Source organism: Salvelinus fontinalis, chromosome 14 (assembly GCF_029448725.1).
Source record: "Salvelinus fontinalis isolate EN_2023a chromosome 14, ASM2944872v1, whole genome shotgun sequence".
In the NCBI taxonomy this organism is placed as follows: Eukaryota; Metazoa; Chordata; class Actinopteri; order Salmoniformes; family Salmonidae; genus Salvelinus; species Salvelinus fontinalis.
This window is the reverse complement of record NC_074678.1, coordinates 1449324-1472362: the sequence shown is the minus strand read 5'-3', so window position 1 is coordinate 1472362 and position 23039 is coordinate 1449324. Positions and strand designations below refer to the sequence as shown.

The 23039-nt window shown below is 43.4% G+C and overlaps 1 protein-coding gene across 5 annotated transcripts in view; it reads left to right on the top strand.

Annotated features, from left to right (window-relative positions):
• nek7 (NIMA-related kinase 7) overlaps window positions 1-17008 on the top strand; it is a 171228-nt gene extending 154220 nt beyond the window's left edge. For 3 of the 5 annotated variants that reach the window (XM_055943709.1, XM_055943711.1, XM_055943708.1), the window contains one exon: window positions 2045-17008. In XM_055943709.1, coding sequence (XP_055799684.1) covers window positions 2045-2158 — 114 coding nt within the window. In that variant the 3' untranslated portion in view covers window positions 2159-17008. The remainder of the gene's footprint in view (window positions 1-2044) is intronic. The other 2 variants (XR_008761896.1, XR_008761895.1) reach the window with 2 other exon arrangements.
• The last annotated feature ends 6031 nt before the right edge of the window (window positions 17009-23039 follow it).

Here is a 23039-nt window from a genome sequence, read left to right as displayed (position 1 = left end):
ATTGCCTGTTGTGTGTGTGTGCGCTCCCCATGATTCCCCACCACCCAGCCCCCATATCACCCTCTATCACCCCATTCAGGAAAGAGAGAGATGGGAAGGGAGAGAGAGAGAGAGATGGGAAGGGAGAGAGAGAGGGAGATGGGAAGGGAGAGAGAGAGGGAGAGAGAGAGAGAGAGAGAGAGAGGGAGATGGGAAGGGAGAGAGAGAGGGAGATGGGAAGGGAGAGAGAGAGGGAGATGGGAAGGGAGATGGGAAGGGAGAGAGAGAGGGAGATGGGAAGGGAGAGAGAGAGGGAGATGGGAAGGGAGAGAGAGAGGGAGATGGGAAGGGAGATGGGAAGGGAGAGAGATGGGAAGGGAGGGAGATGGGAAGGGAGGGAGATGGGAAGGGAGGGAGATGGGAAGGGAGGGAGATGGGAAGGGAGGGAGATGGGAAGGGAGAGAGATGGGAAGGGAGAGAGATGGGAAGGGAGAGAGATGGGAAGGGAGAGAGATGGGAAGGGAGAGAGATGGGAAGGGAGAGAGATGGGAAGGGAGAGAGATGGGAAGGGAGAGAGATGGGAAGGGAGAGAGAGGGAGATGGGAAGGGAGAGAGAGGGAGATGGGAAGGGAGAGAGAGGGAGATGGGAAGGGAGAGAGAGGGAGATGGGAAGGGAGAGAGAGGGAGATGAGATGGGAAGGGAGAGAGAGAGGGAGATGAGATGGGAAGGGAGAGAGAGAGGGAGATGAGATGGGAAGGGAGAGAGAGAGGGAGATGAGATGGGAAGGGAGAGAGAGAGGGAGATGAGATGGGAAGGGAGAGAGAGAGGGAGATGGGAAGGGAGAGAGAGAGAGAGAGAGAGAGGGAGAAAGAGAGGGAGATGAGATGGGAAGGGAGAGAGAGAGGGAGATGAGATGGGAAGGGAAGGGAGAGAGAGAGGGAGATGGGAAGAGAGAGAGAGAGGGAGATGGGAAGGGAGAGAGAGAGGGAGATGAGATGGGAAGGGAGAGAGAGGGATGAGGGTGCCTGGAGCGCCTGTCTGGATGTAAACAAAGCTCCTGAAGCATCGGCAGAAAACTGTCAGCTGCTCATCTTTGTTCTGTCATTTACTGTCTCCGTTCGCTCCCCCTTTCTCCCCCCTCCACCTGACGCCATCCCTCTACACCCCCCCCCATCTCGCCGCTGCGAAGAGGAACATAAATATTTTACATATCTCTTCATCACTCATCCTCCTCTCTCCATTCTATGGGACTAATTCTCAAACTGTCTGCATTTGTATCACACACACACCCTGACACACACACACACACCCTTACAGACACACACACACACCGTACGCCGCATGTCGAGGACTTGCCGAGCCCAGCACCACATAACAGCGGTCAGGAAGTCGGCAGGCGGTTACCATAGCGACCTTGCACATGCGCTTTCTTTTCTTTCTTTCATTTTTATTCCTTTTTTTAATGATGGTGGTCACTGTTCCACCTCTCAGCCCCTCTCTCCGCTCCAGTCAGCCGCTCCCCTTGGCTTCAACTGTAAAGGCTCCGTGGTGTGTGTGTGTGTGTGTGTGTGTGTGTGTGTGTGTGTGTGTGTGTGTGTGTGTGTGTGTGTGTGTGTGTGTGTGTGTGTGTGTGTGTGTGTGTGTGTGTGTGTGTGTGTGTGTGTGTGTCTGATTTTAGCGATGTGCGAGCATGTGTGTCTCAGGTTGACTGAAAGTAGATTCACAAGGCCGTGGGGTAATTAACACACTATTACCCCCCCCCCACCCCCACTGTATTTAGTTACAGCACCTGTAGCCTGCTAGCTGCTATTGGAAAGGGAGGAGGGTGACAATGAGAGATTTAAGAATGTGTTTCTGTCATTAGATTTGTTCATTTGTCTGGAATGTTCTTTTAACACAACAGACAGACAGCTCTCTTTATGCTTTGTCTCAGGATACTGTCTAATAGCTGATATCTCTGTCTCTCTCTCTCTTTCTCTTTCTGTCTCTCTCTCTTTCTCGCTCTGTCTCTCTGTTTCTCTTCTCTCTCTCTGTCTCTCTATGTTTCTCTCCCTCTCCATCCAGCTGAGAAAAGTGGTAGATATGTGTATTAACCCCGACCCAGAGAAGAGGGCTGACATCATAGACGTGTATGATATTGCCAAACACATGCAACGCCAGACGCAGCTGGGCAGCTAAGTCTTCACGGGAGACACACTACGACCTGCACTCCAATCTTCCTCTCCTCTCCTCCTCTCCTCTCCTCCTCTTTCCTCACCTCCACAGAAGGACAGGCAGACATCGATGTTGTCTTTCACACAATCATGTATGCAGAAGTTCAGTTGTTCAGAGGTTTCTGTAATGTTAAGGTTGTTTTTGTTTATGAGAAGGGAATGCTGTCTCCCAGATGTCTATCTCCCAGATATGTCCTCTATCTATTCCCATTGAGCTTAAAGATGGCTGCAGCTAAGAATCTTTACATGTTCTGTTGGTGCCCCCTGCCCTGCCCTGCCTGGCCCTGCCCTGCCCTGCCTGGCCCTGCCCTGCCTGGCACTGCCCTGCCTGGCCCTGCCCTGCCTGGCACTGCCCTGCCTGGCCCTGCCCTGCCTGGCCCTGCCTGGCACTACCCTGCCTGGCCCTGCCCTGCCTGGCCCTGCCCTGCCTGGCCCTGCCCTGTCCTGCCCTGCCTGGCCCTGCCCTGCCTGGCCCTGCCCTGCCTTAGACCGCTGCGTCACTCGGGAGGCCCGGTCCTGATGTTGTTAAGTAGAAATAGCAGCATATGTACTGTCTACGTATGTACACAGCCTGTATCACAGAGGAATCTGCAGTATGAATGTTGAGTGTTGTACTGTTAGTTAGTTTAGTAACACAACATCCTGTTAGTTAGTTTAGTAACACAACATCCTGCTAGTTAGTTTAGTAACACAACATCCTGTTAGTTTAGTAACACAACATCCTGTTAGTTTAGTAACACAACATCCTGTTAGTTAGTTTAGTAACACAACATCCTGCTAGTTAGTTTAGTAACACAACATCCTGTTAGTTTAGTAACACAACATCCTGTTAGTTTAGTAACACAACATCCTGTTAGTTAGTTTAGTAACACAACATCCTGTTAGTTAGTTTAGTAACACAACATCCTGTTAGTTAGTTAGTTTAGTAACACAACATCCTGTTAGTTTAGTAACACAACATCCTGTTAGTTAGTTTAGTAACACAACATCCTGTTAGTTTAGTAACACAACATCCTGTTAGTTAGTTTAGTAACACAACATCCTGTTAGTTAGTTTAGTAACACAACATCCTGTTAGTTAGTTAGTTTAGTAACACAACATCCTGTTAGTTAGTTAGTTTAGTAACACAACATCCTGTTAGTTAGTTAGTTTAGTAACACAACATCCTGTTAGATAGTTTAGTAACACAACATCCTGTTAGTTGGTTTAGTAACACAACATCCTGTTAGTTAGTTTAGTAACACAACATCCTGTTAGTTAGTTTAGTAACACAACATCCTGCTAGTTAGTTTAGTAACACAACATCCTGTTAGTTAGTTTAGTAACACAACATCCTGTTAGTTAGTTTAGTAACACAACATCCTGTTAGTTAGTTTAGTAACACAACATCCTGTTAGTTTAGTAACACAACATCCTGTTAGTTTAGTAACACAACATCCTGTTAGTTAGTTTAGTAACACAACATCCTGCTAGTTAGTTTAGTAACACAACATCCTGTTAGTTAGTTTAGTAACACAACATCCTGCTAGTTAGTTTAGTAACACAACATCCTGTTAGTTAGTTTAGTAACACAACATCCTGCTAGTTAGTTTAGTAACACAATATCCTGTTAGTTAGTTTAGTAACACATCATCCTGCTAGTTAGTTTAGTAACACAACATCCTGTTAGTTAGTTTAGTAACACAACATCCTGTTAGTTAGTTTAGTAACACAACATCCTGTTAGTTAGTTTAGTAACACAACATCCTGTTAGTTAGTTTAGTAAAACAACATCCTGTTAGTTTAGTAACACAACATCCTGTTAGTTAGTTTAGTAACACAACATCCTGTTAGTTTAGTAACACAACATCCTGTTAGTTAGTTTAGTAACACAACATCCTGCTAGTTAGTTTAGTAACACAACATCCTGCTAGTTAGTTTAGTAACACAACATCCTGCTAGTTAGTTTAGTAACACAACATCCTGTTAGTTAGTTTAGTAACACAACATCCTGTTAGTTAGTTTAGTAACACAACATCCTGTTAGTTAGTTTAGTAACACAACATCCTGTTAGTTAGTTTAGTAACACAACATCCTGTTAGTTAGTTTAGTAACACAACATCCTGTTAGTTTAGTAACACAACATTCTGTTAGTTTAGTAACACAACATCCTGTTAGTTAGTTTAGTAACACAACATCCTGTTAGTTAGTTTAGTAACACAACATCCTGTTAGTTTAGTAACACAACATCCTGTTAGTTTAGTAACACAACATCCTGTTAGTTAGTTTAGTAACACAACATCCTGTTAGTTAGTTTAGTAACACAACATCCTGTTAGTTTAGTAACACAACATCCTGTTAGTTTAGTAACACAACATCCTGTTAGTTAGTTTAGTAACACAACATCCTGTTAGTTAGTTTAGTAACACAACATCCTGTTAGTTTAGTAACACAACATCCTGTTAGTTTAGTAACACAACATCCTGTTAGTTTAGTAACACAACATCCTGTTAGTTAGTTTAGTAACACAACATCCTGTTAGTTAGTTTAGTAACACAACATCCTGTTAGTTAGTTTAGTAACACAACATCCTGCTAGTTAGTTTAGTAACACAACATCCTGCTAGTTAGTTTAGTAACACAACATCCTGTTAGTTAGTTTAGTAACACAACATCCTGCTAGTTAGTTTAGTAACACAACATCCTGCTAGTTAGTTTAGTAACACAACATCATGTTAGTTAGTTTAGTAACACAACATCCTGTTAGTTAGTTTAGTAACACAACATCCTGCTAGTTAGTTTAGTAACACAACATCCTGTTAGTTAGTTTAGTAACACAACATCCTGTTAGTTTAGTAACACAACATCCTGTTAGTTAGTTTAGTAACACAACATCCTGCTAGTTAGTTTAGTAACACAACATCCTGCTAGTTTATTAACACAACATCCTGTTAGTTAGTTTAGTAACACAACATCCTGTTAGTTAGTTAGTTTAGTAACACAACATCCTGCTAGTTTAGTAACACAACATCCTGTTAGTTAGTTTAGTAACACAACATCCTGTTAGTTTAGTAACACAACATCCTGTTAGTTAGTTAGTTTAGTAACACAACATCCTGTTAGTTAGTTAGTTTAGTAACACAACATCCTGTTAGTTTAGTAACACAACATCCTGTTAGTTAGTTTAGTAACACAACATCCTGTTAGTTTAGTAACACAACATCCTGTTAGTTTAGTAACACAACATCCTGTTAGTTAGTTTATTAACACAACATCCTGTTAGTTAGTTTAGTAACACAACATCCTGTTAGTTAGTTAGTTTAGTAACACAACATCCTGCTAGTTTAGTAACACAACATCCTGTTAGTTAGTTTAGTAACACAACATCCTGTTAGTTAGTTTAGTAACACAACATCCTGTTAGTTTAGTAACACAACATCCTGTTAGTTTAGTAACACAACATCCTGTTAGTTAGTTTAGTAACACAACATCCTGCTAGTTAGTTTAGTAACACAACATCCTGTTAGTTAGTTTAGTAACACAACATCCTGTTAGTTAGTTTAGTAACACAACATCCTGTTAGTTAGTTTAGTAACACAACATCCTGCTAGTTAGTTTAGTAACACAACATCCTGTTAGTTAGTTTAGTAACACAACATCCTGTTAGTTAGTTTAGTAACACAACATCCTGTTAGTTTAGTAACACAACATCCTGTTAGTTAGTTTAGTAACACAACATCCTGTTAGTTAGTTTAGTAACACAACATCCTGTTAGTTTAGTAACACAACATCCTGTTAGTTAGTTTAGTAACACAACATCCTGTTAGTTTAGTAACACAACATCCTGTTAGTTAGTTTAGTAACACAACATCCTGTTAGTTTAGTAACACAACATCCTGTTAGTTAGTTTAGTAACACAACATCCTGCTAGTTAGTTTAGTAACACAACATCCTGCTAGTTAGTTTAGTAACACAACATCCTGTTAGTTAGTTTAGTAACACAACATCCTGTTAGTTAGTTTAGTAACACAACATCCTGTTAGTTAGTTTAGTAACACAACATCCTGTTAGTTAGTTTAGTAACACAACATCCTGTTAGTTTAGTAACACAACATCCTGTTAGTTAGTTTAGTAACACAACATCCTGTTAGTTAGTTTAGTAACACAACATCCTGTTAGTTTAGTAACACAACATCCTGTTAGTTTAGTAACACAACATCCTGTTAGTTTAGTAACACAACATCCTGTTAGTTAGTTTAGTAACACAACATCCTGCTAGTTAGTTTAGTAACACAACATCCTGTTAGTTAGTTTAGTAACACAACATCCTGCTAGTTAGTTTAGTAACACAACATCCTGTTAGTTAGTTTAGTAACACAACATCCTGTTAGTTTAGTAACACAACATCCTGTTAGTTTAGTAACACAACATCCTGCTAGTTAGTTTAGTAACACAACATCCTGCTAGTTAGTTTAGTAACACAACATCCTGTTAGTTAGTTTAGTAACACAACATCCTGTTAGTTAGTTTAGTAACACAACATCCTGTTAGTTAGTTTAGTAACACAACATCCTGTTAGTTAGTTTATTAACACAACATCCTGTTAGTTAGTTTAGTAACACAACATCCTGTTAGTTAGTTAGTTTTGTAACACAACATCCTGCTAGTTAGTTTAGTAACACAACATGCTGTTAGTTAGTTTAGTAACACAACATCCTGTTAGTTAGTTTAGTAACACAACATCCTGCTAGTTAGTTTAGTAACACAACATCCTGTTAGTTAGTTTAGTAACACAACATCCTGTTAGTTAGTTTAGTAACACAACATCCTGCTAGTTAGTTTAGTAACACAACATCCTGCTAGTTAGTTTAGTAACACAACATCCTGTTAGTTTAGTAACACAACATCCTGTTAGTTTAGTAACACAACATCCTGTTAGTTAGTTTAGTAACACAACATCCTGTTAGTTTAGTAACACAACATCCTGTTAGTTTAGTAACACAACATCCTGTTAGTTAGTTTAGTAACACAACATCCTGTTAGTTAGTTTAGTAACACAACATCCTGTTAGTTTAGTAACACAACATCCTGTTAGTTTAGTAACACAACATCCTGTTAGTTAGTTTAGTAACACAACATCCTGTTAGTTTAGTAACACAACATCCTGTTAGTTTAGTAACACAACATCCTGTTAGTTTAGTAACACAACATCCTGTTAGTTAGTTTAGTAACACAACATCCTGTTAGTTAGTTTATTAACACAACATCCTGTTAGTTAGTTAGTTTAGTAACACAACATCCTGTTAGTTAGTTTAGTAACACAACATCCTGCTAGTTTAGTAACACAACATCCTGTTAGTTAGTTTAGTAACACAACATCCTGTTAGTTTAGTAACACAACATCCTGTTAGTTAGTTTAGTAACACAACATCCTGTTAGTTAGTTAGTTTAGTAACACAACATCCTGTTAGTTAGTTCGTTTAGTAACACAACATCCTGTTAGTTTAGTAACACCACATCCTGTTAGTTAGTTTAGTAACACAACATCCTGTTAGTTAGTTTAGTAACACAACATCCTGTTAGTTTAGTAACACAACATCCTGTTAGTTAGTTAGTTTAGTAACACAACATCCTGTTAGTTAGTTTAGTAACACAACATCCTGTTAGTTAGTTTAGTAACACAACATCCTGTTAGTTTAGTAACACAACATCCTGTTAGTTAGTTAGTTTAGTAACACAACATCCTGTTAGTTAGTTTAGTAACACAACATCCTGTTAGTTAGTTTAGTAACACAACATCCTGTTAGTTAGTTTAGTAACACAACATCCTGTTAGTTAGTTTAGTAACACAACATCCTGTTAGTTAGTTTAGTAACACAACATCCTGTTAGTTTAGTAACACCACATCCTGTTAGTAAGTTTAGTAACACAACATCCTGTTAGTTTAGTAACACAACATCCTGTTAGATAGTTTAGTAACACAACATCCTGTTAGATAGTTTAGTAACACAACATCCTGTTAGTTAGTTTAGTAACACAACATCCTGTTAGTTAGTTTAGTAACACAACATCCTGTTAGTTAGTTTAGTAACACAACATCCTGTTAGTTAGTTTAGTAACACAACATCCTGTTAGTTAGTTTAGTAACACAACATCCTGTTAGATGTAGTTTATCTGGAGATCTATAGTATCCAGATCCAATCAAACATCCAGACGGAAAGAAGAAGAAGAAATGGAGTGTTTAGAAGGTTAAATGTTGCTGTGTTGCACTTTGTACCCGGTACTGACAGGGTGGTGAGGTAATATGGTGATGAATGTGTCTAGGAGGGGCATGTCTTTTACCCCAAAGAGCAGAGAGAGAACTAGTGAAGAGGTAGAGAGAACTAGTGAAGAGGTAGAGAGAACTAGTGAAGAGGTAGAGAGAACTAGTGAAGAGGTAGAGAGAACTAGTGAAGAGGTAGAGAGAACTAGTGAAGAGGTAGAGAGAACTAGTGAAGAGGTAGAGAGAACTAGTGAAGAGGTAGAGAGAACTAGTGAAGAGGTAGAGAGAACTAGTGAAGAGGTAGAGAGAACTAGTGACTATCAGAACCACACATGCCTTATCAATAATGACCTTCTCCCAAACACTACTTATGGTAAACATTGCTAGGATGATAACCATTATCTGATCAAATAAATAGACGTTTAAGAGGATTGTCAGTGTTTTCAAGTATTGTTTTCTATTTATTTTTGAAAATAAGAACCATCCTGCATAATTTTCATTGCTTCCTTCTGCGCTTGTTTTGGTGATGCAGGACAGAATTGATTCATATTGTAGAAGATGCAATAATGTATTTATCTTAAAGAAGATAATGTATGTTGTCTTATGGAGGAAAAGCACCAATGCTATTTTGTGCTTGTTAACGACACACACACACACACACACACACACACACACACACACACACACACACACACACACACACACAGGGTTTGATGGCTCCCAGGGGTGATGACTAGGTTTGGGTGGTTTCCAGATTTGAACATTGTCATACCGTCCTTCTCTCAGCCTGAGATTTACAGTATTACCGGCTTAGTACACAAAGGGGTGTAAAAAAAACAAGCAAAAAATACCATTTGGCATCTGTTACCAGAATGCTAACAAAAGTAGCACAAGTAATAGTGAATTTCCATGCCGGCTACTAGCTAAATATGCTAACGAGTGCAAAGACAGGCAATCCAGCTCATGAAGTTACACACATATAGGTAAGAGCTACCGAATGTAATTTTTGGTGAGTTTGGACATTTACAAGCGAGTGTGAACAAAAGACATTGTGCAAAAGAACAAAGTTTTGATGCATGCTTGTCTAGAGGAAGAACAGTACTGGCTCTGAAGCAGCATGTCTACATGCTGTGTCTGTGTGGAGTCTGGAGTCGCTAGAGCAACAAGCCTGCCTGCTCTGCTTGGAGAACATAGGGGAGGAGCAGACGGGCTGAGAACGAAGAGGAGAAAAAACGCAAGGATATCAAAAGATAGCAGTGGCAGCTGTACAAATAATTCATCCAAAGAGCTATGATTTCTCAAACACGGCAGAAAGCTTACACAATAAGTACGTTTACATGCACAGTAATAAGTCAAAATTAAATTCATTATGGCAGTAGGCGAGTATGGCATTATTCTTACACTGCTTATCTTAATCGGCGTACGGTCATAATCGAAGTGAGCATACGCTGATTAAAACACCTGGTTTTCTGATCAATCTTTCAAATGATTAGGACACGTACATGGTTTAATCAGCGTTCCAGTGGGGTAGTTGATCTGTGTATGGTGCCAGCGCTGGTAACTCAAGCTGAGTGAAGTGAGTTCTGAAAAAGTGAAAGTGTAAATAGTTTTCACATACAAAATCTTTGCAAAAATATCATTGGTAAAAAGTTAGTTTTGATTGGCGATTTTCCGCATTTATCAAAGCATGTAAACATCTTGAACAAACGTTTGTAATAACCTGACTATCCACAAACGCATTACTGTGTGCATGTAACCATGCTCAATATGATGCCTCGTTACCGTATCAATTCAGTCACTTAGACTAGCAAGTTAAATGTAGGGGGTGCATTAACGCACGATTCATCATTTTTTACGAAGGAAAATAATATAAAATGCATAAGAAATCTCTTGCTGTGTTTCGTAAATGCAGATCTAAAATGGTTCTTATTGTAATTTCTGCTCGACGTCAGACTCATTCTGTGCTTCAGTTGCACATCTCCACTGGGATGAGAATTCATGTGGTCATTCTATCAGCAGACAGCGTTCTGACTGATGTGTTGCTACTTTTCTTCTGCACTTTTTCTCTAAGTGTAGCCAGCCTACTTTTCTCCGGTGAAATTCAAGACGAACTTTAAGCTTAACATTAGGAAATGTAGCTGGCTACATTCTTTCTATGATAAACAGAAATATGATGGCCATGCATCATTTTAGCTTTTTGATTGTAGACTCATTTACTTGTGGCTGCCAGCCAAGTAGCGTTGCACGTCTGTTATCATCTGATGAAAAGGAGCCTATTTTCTTCTGAATGTGTTGGATAATGTCTTTTCTGTGAAGGAAAGCTTTAGTTGCACATCCCTGATCACTCTATTGAAGCAAAAAAAAAACACTTGACTTTCAATATCAAAAGCGATCCCTGTCAATACACAGCCGCTTTCTCCCGTTGTGCTATTTACAAACAAACACGACTGGCTCTACCGTTCTGGGGAACTATGGTAAGCTTCATAATGTCAAATAATGTGACAGGTGAAATGAAGAACGCAATCTGCTTTCTCTACTAAAGTTTTGCACAAGTTAACTGCAAGTATTTGCTTAAAAAGTAGATACAAATATTTCTGTTATTTAAAAACTTCCAGTTAAAAGTTTCGATGGTATTGACAGTGTTGAAAAACCATTCCGTCACTATTTCCAAATACCCCGGTATAAAACCCAAGCCCAGCGATGATCTCTGCTCCGTTGTTAGTGTGATGAGGATGATACTGTGTTATTCCTACCGACCCTCTATAGTGAAAAGTTGGGGAGAAAAGGAAACCAATATGTACACTGCTCAAAAAAATAAAGGGAACACTTAAACAACACAATGTAACTCCAAGTCAATCACACTTCTGTGAAATCAAACTGACCACTTAGGAAGCAACACTGATTGACAATAAATGTCACATGCTGTTGTGCAAATGGAATAGACAACAGATGGAAATTATAGGCAATTAGCAAGACACCCCCAATAAAGGAGTGGTTCTGCAGGTGGTGACCACAGACCACTTCTCAGTTCCTATGCTTCCTGGCTGATGTTTTGGTCACTTTTGAATGCTGGCGGTGCTTTCACTCTAGTGGTAGCATGAGACGGAGTCTACAACCCACACAAGTGGCTCAGGTAGTGCAGCTCATCCAGGATGGCACATCAATGCGAGCTGTGGCAAGAAGGTTTGCTGTGTCTGTCAGCGTAGTGTCCAGAGCATGGAGGCGCTACCAGGAGACAGGCCAGTACATCAGGAGACGTGGATGAGGCCGTAGGAGGGCAACAACCCAGCAGCAGGACCGCTACCTCCGCCTTTGTGCAAGGAGGAGCAGGAGGAGCACTGCCAGAGCCCTGCAAAATGACCTCCAGCAGGCCACAAATGTGCATGTGTCTGCTCAAACGGTCAGAAACAGACTCCATGAGGGTGGTATGAGGGCCCCGACGTCCACAGGTGGGGGTTGTGCTTACAGGCCAACACCGTGCAGGACGTTTGGCATTTGCCAGAGAACACCAAGATTGGCAAATTCGCCAATGGCGCCCTGTGCTCTTCACAGATGAAAGCAGGTTCACACGCACATGTGACAGACGTGACAGAGTCTGGAGACGCCGTGGAGAACGTTCTGCTGCCTGCAACATCCTCCAGCATGACCGGTTTGGTGGTGGGTCAGTCATGGTGTGGGGTGGCATTTCTTTGGGGGGCTGCACAGCCTTCCATGTGCTTGCCAGAGGTAGCCTGACTGCCATTAGGTACCGAGATGAGATCCTCAGACCCCTTGTGAGACCATATGCTGGTGCGGTTGGCCCTGGGTTCCTCCTAATGCAAGACAATGCTAGACCTCATGTGGCTGGAGTGTGTCAGCAATTCCTGCAAGAGGAAGGCATTGATGCTATGGACTGGCCCGCCCGTTCCCCAGACCTGAATCCAATTGAGCACATCTGGGACATCATGTCCATGTCCATGCACCAACGCCACGTTGCACCACAGACTGCCCAGGAGTTGGCGGATGCTTTAGTCCAGGTCTGGGAGGAGATCCCTCAGGAGACCATCCGCCACCTCATCAGGAGCTTGCCCAGGCGTTGTAGGGAGGTCATACAGGCACGTGGAGGCCACACACACTACTGAGCCTCATTTTGACTTGTTTTAAGGACATTACATCAAAGTTGGATCAGCCTGTAGTGTGGTTTTCCACTTTAATTTTGAGTGTGACTCCAAATCCAGACCTCCATGGGTTGATAAATTTGATTTCCATTGATAATTTTTGTGTGATTTTGTTGTCAGCACATTCAACTATGTAAAGAAAAAAGTATTTAATAAGAATATTTCATTCATTCAGATCTAGGATGTGTTATTTTAGTGTTCCCTTTATTTTTTTGAGCAGTGTATTATGTTTTGAGTTTGAACATTTCATGGCTGACTTTCAAGATGCGCATCGTCAGTGCTTTGTGTGCTAACTGAATTCAATAAAGTTGTTTTTTTTCTTTCGGGAACATTGTCTAGATGATAACCTGACGTTCCTCCACACTTCCTTCAGAAATAGGATATATCTCCGAGAATCTCACACCTTGTTCAGACATCATTCATTCAGTGTATGCCTGTGAATGTACATATCACTCATCAAATCCTGTCACATTCTTTATATGCTCGTCAGTCACTTCACCCATGTGTTCACCTTACATTAGACAGATCTATTTCTGTACAAGGCAGCTAGCTAGTCTGAATTATTTGAGTAAATGATGAGTGTTGTCTGTAAGCATCATTAGCATGTACACTACATGACCAAAAATATGTGGACACCCGCTCGTCGAACATCTCATTCCAAAATCATGGGCATTAATATGGAGTTGGTCTCCCCTTTGCTTCTATAACAGCCTCCACTCTTCTGGGAGGCTTTCCACTAGATGTTGGAACATTGATGCGGGGACTTGCTTCCATTCAACCACAAGAGCATTAGTGAGGTCGGGCACTGAGGCCTGGCTCGCAGTCGGCGTTGGAATTCATCCCAAGGGTGTTCGATGGGGTTGAGGTCAGGGCTCTGTGCAGGCCAGTCAAGTTCTTCCACACCGATCTCGACAAACCATTTCTGTATGAACCTCACTTTGTGCACAGGGGCATTGTCATGCTGAAACAGGAAAGGACCTTCCCCAAACTGTTGCAACAATGTTGGAAGACAGAATCATCTAGAATGTAATTTTATGCTGTAGCCTTAAGATTTACCTTTACTGGAACTAAGGGGCCTGAACCATGAAAAGCCCCAGACCATTGTTCCTCCTCCACCAAACTTTACAGTTGGCACTATGCATTGGGGCAGGTAGCGTTCTCCTGGCATCCGCCAAACCCAGATTCTTCGCCGTCAGTCTGCCAGATTGTGAAGCGTGATTTCTCGCGCCAGAGATCGCGTTTCCACTGCTTCAGAGTCCAATGGCGGCAAGTTTTACACCACTCCAGCCGACACGGCATAGCACATGTTGATCTTAGGCTTGTGTGCAGATGCTCGGACATTGAACCCCATTTCATGAAGCTCCCAACGAACAGTTATTCTGCTGACGTTGCTTCCAGAGGTAGTGAGATTGTGAGTGAGTGTTACAACCGAGGACAGACGATTGTTACGCGCTTCAGCACTTGGTGGTCGCGTTCTGTGAGCTTGTGTGACCTACCACTTCACGGCTGAGCCGTTGTTGTTTCTAGACGTTTCCACTTCACAATAACAGCACTTACAGTTAACCAGGGCAGCTCCAACAGGGAAGAAATGTGACAAACTGACATGTTGGAAAGGTGGCATCCTATGACAGGGCCACGTTGAAAGTCCCTCAGCTCTTCAGTAAGGCCATTCTACTACCAGTGTTTGTCTATGGAGATTGCATGGCGGTGTGCTTGATTTTATACACCTGTCAGCAACGGGTGTGGCTGAAATAGCCGAATCCACTAATTTGAAGGGGTGTCCACATACCATTTATTTATATATATATGACACTATTAACGAGATGTTTCTGTGTCTACTACCGTTGACCTTCGAGACCTCCCCCACCCTCCCTCCCTCAAGTTCTCCCCCGCCTCTGCTATCGAGATCTCCATCTCTCCTGCTTCCGTCCCTGTCCTCCCCACCCCCCTCAAGATCTCCATCTTACCCACTGAGTCCTTCCCTGTCCTCCTCCCCTGCCCTTCCCACCCCTGTCAAGATCTCCATCTTACCCACTGAGTCCTTCCCTGTCCTCCTCCCCCCCTGTCCTTCTTCTCTCCCCACATCCCCTGTCTTCCCCCGTGTCATGTCTTTCCCCTGTGGCCAGACAGCAGCAGCAGGGAGGCACGACTCCCCCCCTCTCTTTCTGTAATGAACTCCCCAGGCACCACAGATCAACCTCATCATGGCAAAATGGCTCCCAGGGAACCACAAACTAACACAGTCAAAACAAACATGAGTAAACAGGTGGAATTGATACTGGGGTTGTGTCTGTGTTTCACAGCTCTAATCAGAGCCATAGTAAAATGGGGAAATTGGGCATTCACCATTAAAACAAACTGTTCTTTTTTGGGGGGGTCCTCTGTAGCTCAGTTGGTAGAGCATTACATTTGCAATGCCAGGATAGTGGGTTTGATTCCCGGGACCACCCATACGTAAAACAGTTGTGTACGTATGACTAAGTCACTTTGGATAGAGTGTCTGCTAAATGGCATATTTAGTTTATATAGATGAAACATTAGATTGTGTGAATGTTGACTACTGTTCATTGGTAATGTTTAGTTGAATGATAGAGAATGATAGAGGACTCTTCTGTGTATCTGTCCCATTATGGTGTCTGTGAGAGCATGGGCAGCGCCATTGAGGCCATCTCCATTTTTGAAGTGGTCAGTGTTCTTCTACTATTTCTATGAGTTGGGGAAACAAAGTGAAAGGGTGCATACTGCCACCTAGAGTTAGTTGTTTGAACAGGTATAAATCCTACTGTGTGTTGTCTGGATGATATCCTGACGTCTCTCAGAAAATCTCACACTTCATTCAGTGTATATATGCCTGTGACTGTCCAAATCACTCATTGAATGCTTTCACGTTCTTCATATGCTCCTCAGTTAATTTGTACCTTCAACCATGTGTTCACCAAACATCACAAAAGCTGAAGAACATACAGACATCCAGGTTCTTTCCTCAGGTGCTGGAGTTGTAAACAAACTCATGGAAACCAGAAAGGAAAACACTCATCATTGCAGCTTCATGTACAAAATCAACTCATATACCCAACCGCGCCCAGGATTTAAGATCAAAGGCCTGATTACCTGCATGTCCACCAAGGTTGTGTACATGTTGAAATGGTTAAACCTGTAGAAGCCTTAAGACACGGATCAGTGAACACCGCAGCAATATACGGACAGGTGAGCCAAAAAATCAGGTCGCTGCTCATTTTGTACAAGCTGGACATCCTATTAGTTCTCTGAGATACAGTGGAGTAGAAGACATCCTATTAGTTCTCTGGGATATAGAAGACATCCTATTAGTTCTCTGAGATACAGTAGAGGAGAAGACATCCTATTAGTTCTCTGAGATACAGTAGAGGAGAAGACATCCTATTAGTTCTCTGAGATACAGTGGAGTAGAAGACCTCCTATTAGTTCTCTGAGATATAGAAGACATCCTATTAGTTCTCTGAGATACAGTGGAGTAGAAGACATCCTATTAGTTCTCTGAGATATAGAAGACATCCTATTAGTTCTCTGAGATACAGTAGAGGAGAAGACATCCTATTAGTTCTCTGAGATATAGAAGACATCCTATTAGTTCTCTGAGATACAGTGGAGTAGAAGACATCCTATTAGTTCTCTGAGATACAGTGGAGTAGAATACATCCTATTAGTTCTCTGAGATACAGTAAAGTAGAATACATCCTATTAGTTCTCTGAGATACAGTGGAGTAGAAGACATCCTATTAGTTCTCTGAGATACAGTGGAGTAGAAGACCTCCTATTAGTTCTCTGAGATACAGTGGAGTAGAATACATCCTATTAGTTCTCTGAGATATAGAAGACATCCTATTAGTTCTCTGAGATACAGTGGAGTAGAAGACATCCTATTAGTTCTCTGAGATATAGAAGACATCCTATTAGTTCTCTGAGATACAGTGGAGTAGAAGACATCCTATTAGTTCTCTGAGATACAGTGGAGTAGAAATGGTCAAGATATCAAACAGGGGAGGGGACAATGAGAGGAAACTTCTTCAAAGGGAATCTTTCTGGATCCACAGTCTCAACACACTGTCTCCTCTTGGCCTTAACGAGGAGTTTGACTTGAAACCGTTTTTATAGTTTCAAAATGTCCAAATTGTGTTGTTTTTAAAAATCCTAATTGCATGTATATTACTGTACTTATTGATCACATTCCCTGTGTATGATCATATATTTTGATACATTGAATGTTAATATTGTGAAACTATGTTATAATTTTTTTTTTACCCCCATGTTTCAGGAAGTGATGTCACTGAGTACTGTCCCTATATATAGGACCTTCCACCCCCACCTGGGATATGGGAGCCTGATGAAGACCTAAGGGTGGAAACGTTGTTAGAAATAAAGATTACCTGGGAGCATGAGCAGCAGTGTACGACGTTTTCCTTTCTGTTTTTCACCCAACATAACTATTTCTTGGACATAACTATTTCTTGGACATAACTATTTCTTGGACATAACTATTTCTGTAGCTATTCTTTGAGTAAAGGATGAGTGTCGTCTGTAAGCATCGTTAGTGTGTATGAGACTATTAACGAGATGTTTCTGTGTCTACTAACGTTGCCCTTCGAGACCTCCCCCCACGAGTCTTCCCCCACCCTCCCTCCCACAAGTCCCCCATCCTCCCCCCTCAAGCCCCCCCCCCTCAAGTCCCCCACCTCCCCCCCCTCAAGTCCCCCACCCTCCCCCCTCAAGTCTCCACCCTCAAGTCCCCCACCCTCCCTCCCTCAAGTCCTCACCCCACCCTCCCTCCCTCAAGTCCTCCCCCACCCTCCCTCCCTCAAGTCCTCCCCCACCCTCCCTCCCTCAAGTCCCCCACCCTCCTTCCCTCAAGTCCTCCCCTAGCGAGATCTCCATTTCTCCTGCATCCATCCCTGTCCTCCCCACCTCCCTCAAGATCTCCATCTCACCCATTGAGTCCCGTCCTGTCCATTTTGCTATGATGAGGTTGAACTGTGGTCCCTGAGGAGTTCATTACAGAGAGAGAGAGGGAGTGTCTTCCTCCTACCTCCCAAATCCTCCTCTGTGTCATGTCTGACCAGACAGCATCAGGAAGACAATACATCTCTCTCTCCTCTCTCTGTCTGTCTCTCTCTCTCTCTCTCTGTCTGTCTGTCTGTGTGTGTGTGTGTGTGTGTGTGTGTATAATGAACTCCACAGGGACCACAGGATCAACCTCATCATGGCAAAATGGCTCCCAGGGAACCACGAACTAACACAGTCAAAACAAACATGAGTAAACAGGTGGAATTGATACTGGGGTTGTTTCTGGGCTTCACAGCTCTAATCAGATCCTGATTGTGAAAGTAAAGATACCTTAATAGAAAATATCTCAAGTGAAAGTCACCCAGTAAAATACACTTGAGTAAAATTCTAAAAGTAAAATATACTTAAGTAACAAAAGTAAAAGTATACATAATTTCAAATTCCTTATATTAATCAAACCAGACGGCACCACTTTCTTGTTTTTTAAATTTAAGGATAGCCAGAGGCACAGTACAACACTCAGGCACAATTTACAAAAGACACATGTGTGTTTAGTGAGTCCACCAGATCAGAGGGACAGTAGGGATGACCAGGGATGTTCTCTTGATAAGTGTGTGAATTGGACAATTTGTTGTCCTACTAAGCATTAAAAATGTAACGAGTATTTTTGGGTGTCAGGGGAAATACAGTTGAAGCTGGAAGTTTACATACACTTAGGTTGGAGTCATTAAAACTTGTTTTTCAGGGGCCTCCCGGGTGGCGCAGTGGTCTAGGGCACTGCATCGCAGCGCTAGCTGTGCCACCAGAGACTCTGGGTTCGCGCCCAGGCTCTGTCGCAGCCGGCCGCAACCGGGAGGTCCGTGGGGCGACGCACAATTGGCCTAGCGTCGTCCGGGTTAGGGAGGGTTTGGCCGGTAGGGATATCCTTGTCTCATCGAGCACCAGCGACTCGGGCCGGGCGCAGTGCGCGCTAACCAAAGTCGACAGGTGCATGGTGTTTCCTACGACACATTGGTGCGGCTGGCTTCCGGGTTGGAGGCGCGCTGTGTTAAGAAGCAGTGCTGCTTGGTTGCGTTGTGTTTTGGAGGACGCATGGCTTTCGACCTTCGTCTCTCCCGAGCCCGAAGATGAGATGAGACAAGATAGTAATTACTAACAAGTGGATACCACGAAATTGGGGAGAAAAGGGGGTAAAAAAATTAATAATAATAATAATAAATAAAAAAACTTGTTTTCCAACCACTCCACAAATTTCTTGTTAACAAACTATAGTTTTGGCAAGTCGGTTAGGACATCTACTTTGTGCATGACAAGTAATTTTTCCAACAATTGTTTACAGACAGATTATTTCACTTATAATTCACTGTATCACAATTCCAGTGTGATACACTCGACAACTATTGTGATTATTACTATTCGACCATGCTGGTCATTTATGAACATTTGAACATCTTGGCCATGTTCTGTTATAATCTCCACCCGGCACAGCCAGAAAAGAGGACTGGCCACCCCTCATAACCTGGTTCCTCTCTAGGTTTCTTCCTAGGTTTTGGCTTTTCTAGGGAGTTTTTCCTAACCACCGTGCTTCTACACCTGCATTGCTTGCTGTTTGGGGTTTTAGGCTGGGTTTCTGTACAGCATTTTGAGATATCAGCCGATGTAAGAAGGACTATAAAAATTAATTTGATTTGATTTGAAGATGCTGGAGATAACAGGTACAAACGTATCTTTATCCTTAGTAAAACGAGTCCTATATCAACATAACCTGAAAGGCTGCTCAGCAAGGAAGAAGCCACTGCTCCAAAACCGCCATAAAAAAGCCAGACTACGGTTTGCAACTGCACATGGGGACAAAGATCGTACCTTTTGAAGAAATGTCATCTGAATAAACAAAAATAGAACTGTTTGGCCATAATGACCATTGTTATGTTTGAAGGAAAAAGGGGGAGGATTGCAAGCCGAAGAACACCATCCCAACTGTGAAGCACGGGGTGGCAGCATCATGTTGTGGGGGTACTTTGCTGCAGGAGGGACTGGTGCACTTCACAAAATAGGGAGGAGGGAGGAAAATTATGTGGATATATTGAAGCAACATCCCCCCTCTCTCTCTCTCTCTCAGCTCCCATCTCTCTCTCAGCTCCCATCTCTCTCTCAGCTCCCATCTCTCTCACAGCCCCTGTCTCTCTCACAGCCCCATCTCTCTCTCTCAGCTCTCATCTTTCTCTCAGCTCTCATCTTTCTCTCAGCTCCCATCTCTCTCAGCTCCCATCTCTCTCTCAGCTCCCCTCTCTCTCTCAGCTCCCATCTCTCTCTCAGCTCACATCTCTCTATCAGCTCCCATCTCTCTCTCAGCTCCCATCTCTCTCTCAGCTCCCATCTCTCTCTCTCAGCTCCCATCTCTCTCTCTCAGCTCCCATCTCTCTCTCAGCTCCCATTTCTCTATCATCTCCGATTTCTCTATCAGCTCCCATCTCTCTATCATTTCTCAGCTCTCATCTCTCTCTCAGCTCTCATCTCTCTCAGCTCCCATCTCTCTATCAGCTCCCATCTCTCTATCATCTCCGATTTCTCTATCAGCTCCCATCTCTCTATCATTTCTCAGCTCTCATCTCTCTCTCAGCTCTCATCTCTCTCAGCTCCCATCTCTCTATCAGCTCCCATCTCTCTCTCAGCTCCCATTTCTCTATCAGCTCCCATCTCTCTCTCAGCTCCCATCTCTCTCTCAGCTCCCATCTCTCTCTCAGCTTCCATCTCTCTCTCAGCTCCCATCTCTCTCTCAGCTTCCATCTCTCTCTCTCAGCTCCCATCTCTCTCTCTCAGCTCCCATCTCTCTCTCTCAGCTCCCATCTCTCTCTCTCAGCTTCCATCTCTCTCTCAGCTCCCATCTCTCTCTCAGCTCCCATCTCTCTCTCAGTTCCCATCTCTCTCTCAGTTCCCATCTCTCTCTCAGCTCCCATCTCTCTCTCCGCTCCCATCTCTCTCTCCGCTCCCATCTCTCTCTCTCCGCTCCCATCTCTCTCTCTCAGCTCCCATCTCTCTCTCTCAGCTCCCATCTCTCTCTCTCAGCTCCCATCTCTCTCTCTCAGCTCCCATCTCTCTCTCAGCTCCCATCTCTCTCTCCGCTCCCATCTCTCTCTCAGCTCCCATCTCTCTCTCAGCTCCCATCTCTCTATCAGCTCCCATCTCTCTCTCAGCTCCCATCTCTCTCTCAGCTCCCATCTCTCTCTCAGCTCCCATCTCTCTCTCAGCTCCCATCTCTCTCTCAGCTCCCATCTCTCTCTCAGCTCCCATCTCTCTCTCAGCTCCCATCTTTCTCTCAGCTCCAATCTCTCTCTCAGCTCCCATTTCTTTATCAGCTCCCATCTCTCTCTCAGCTCCCATCTCTCTCTCAGCTCCCATCTCTCTCTCAGCTCCCATCTCTCTCTAAGCTCCCATCTCTCTCTCAGCTCCCATCTCTCTCTCTCAGCTCCCATCTCTCTCTCAGCTCCCATCTCTCTCTCAGCTCCCATATCTCTCTCAGCTCCCATCTCTCTCTCAGCTCCCATCTCTCTATCCGCTCCCATCTCTCTCTCAGCTCCCATCTCTCTCTCTCAGCTCCCATCTCTCTCTCTCAGCTCCCATCTCTCTCTCTCTCAGCTCCCATCTCTCTCTCAGCTCCCATCTCTCTCTCAGCTCCCATCTCTCTATCAGCTCCCATCTCTCTCTCAGCTCCCATCTCTCTCTCAGCTCCCATCTCTCTCTCAGCTCCCATCTCTCTCTCAGCTCCCATCTCTCTCTCAGCTCCCATCTCTCTATCAGCTCCCATCTCTCTCTCTCAGCTCCCATCTCTCTCTCTCAGCTCCCATCTCTCTCTCAGCTCCCATCTCTCTCTAAGCTCCCATCTCTCTCTCTCAGCTCCCATCTCTCTCTCAGCTCCCATTTCTCTATCAGCTCCGATTTCTCTATCAGCTCCCATCTCTCTATCATTTCTCAGCTCTCATCTCTCTCTCAGCTCTCATCTCTCTCTCAGCTCCCATCTCTCTATCAGCTCCCATCTCTCTCTCAGCTCCCATTTCTCTATCAGCTCCCATCTCTCTCTCAGCTCCCATCTCTCTCTCAGCTCCCATCTCTCTCTCAGCTTCCATCTCTCTCTCAGCTCCCATCTCTCTCTCTCAGCTTCCATCTCTCTCTCTCAGCTCCCATCTCTCTCTCTCAGCTCCCATCTCTCTCTCAGCTTCCATCTCTCAGTACTGTTGCCAGAACCTGACTTGTGTATGGAGACAATCAGCTTCCTGTCCTTGAATATTAATAGTATCATTTCAGTGTTTACAACTCTGTATTGGCAAGGTTTGATTTAAAGTTTAAGCAGTTTATTCTCTCTCCACTTTATTAAATGTTACTCACTCTTCATATATAGTGTGTGTGTATGTGTGTGCGTGTGTGTGTCTTGCGAAATACAGAGCTTTTTTCTCATCATTTTGTCCCAGGTGGACGAGGAAAGGTTCTGGAGGATGTCGAAGTGAGGCCTTTTTTCTGTTTTCTGAAGTCTGAAATATCAATAGTGTGTTTGCACATTTGAAATAGCTTGTGGCGCATGCTTGGCAAACAAAACTTCAAACATATTAGTTTACTAGAAGAACAGATTCACCGGGGACTGTCTCCAACCTCCAGAACCCTTGTTTAGGATTTAAAAGCTGTTATTGTTAAAGGGTGTTTCTTGATATGTCTGAAGGAACTTGTATAAACTATAAACAGGTTCAACTTAAAATTAGAATGAAAAAGGTTTCTGTAGGTCTCAGTGCTCTGAAGGGCAGAGAGAGGAGACAGACAGACAGGCAGACAGACAGACAGACAGACAGTGTTTTGAGCTTTTGTAACACCCCTCCTTTAACTGATACGCTGCATAGCCTAGATTACAGCTGGTGTCATTCCTGAACACTAACATTCGCACGCGCACACACACACACACAGTGACTGCCTGTCCTTAATCTATTATGGTCAGTCCAGCGCAGAGGGAGCACAGTAAAGTACAAGCAGCCCGCAGCGAGCGGAGCCAAAATAAAAAGCCAAATACCTCTCTAAAACGGTGAGGGGTTTTAACAGGCACAAAGGCACGCACTGCCGGGTGCAGCAGCAATGCCAGGATTTATAGAACGCTGGGCCAGTAAACGGGACTCGGAAGCATCAGCGGAGCCTTCCGGAACGGGTGCTTTTACAAACTGTAACTATTGGAAACAAATGCTGTGTTAAAGAGGTTGAAAAGAAACATGATCCACAGAGTCTCCACCCCCCAACACAGCTGGTTTCACTTCCTGGGGGAGACTTTACTCACGCCACCCCCACTTCCTGTTGATCAGTCAGGAGAGAGGCTGTAAATCTTCGATGAGGACATCATTGATGTTTGGGATGTGGTAACTTCAGCAATACGGA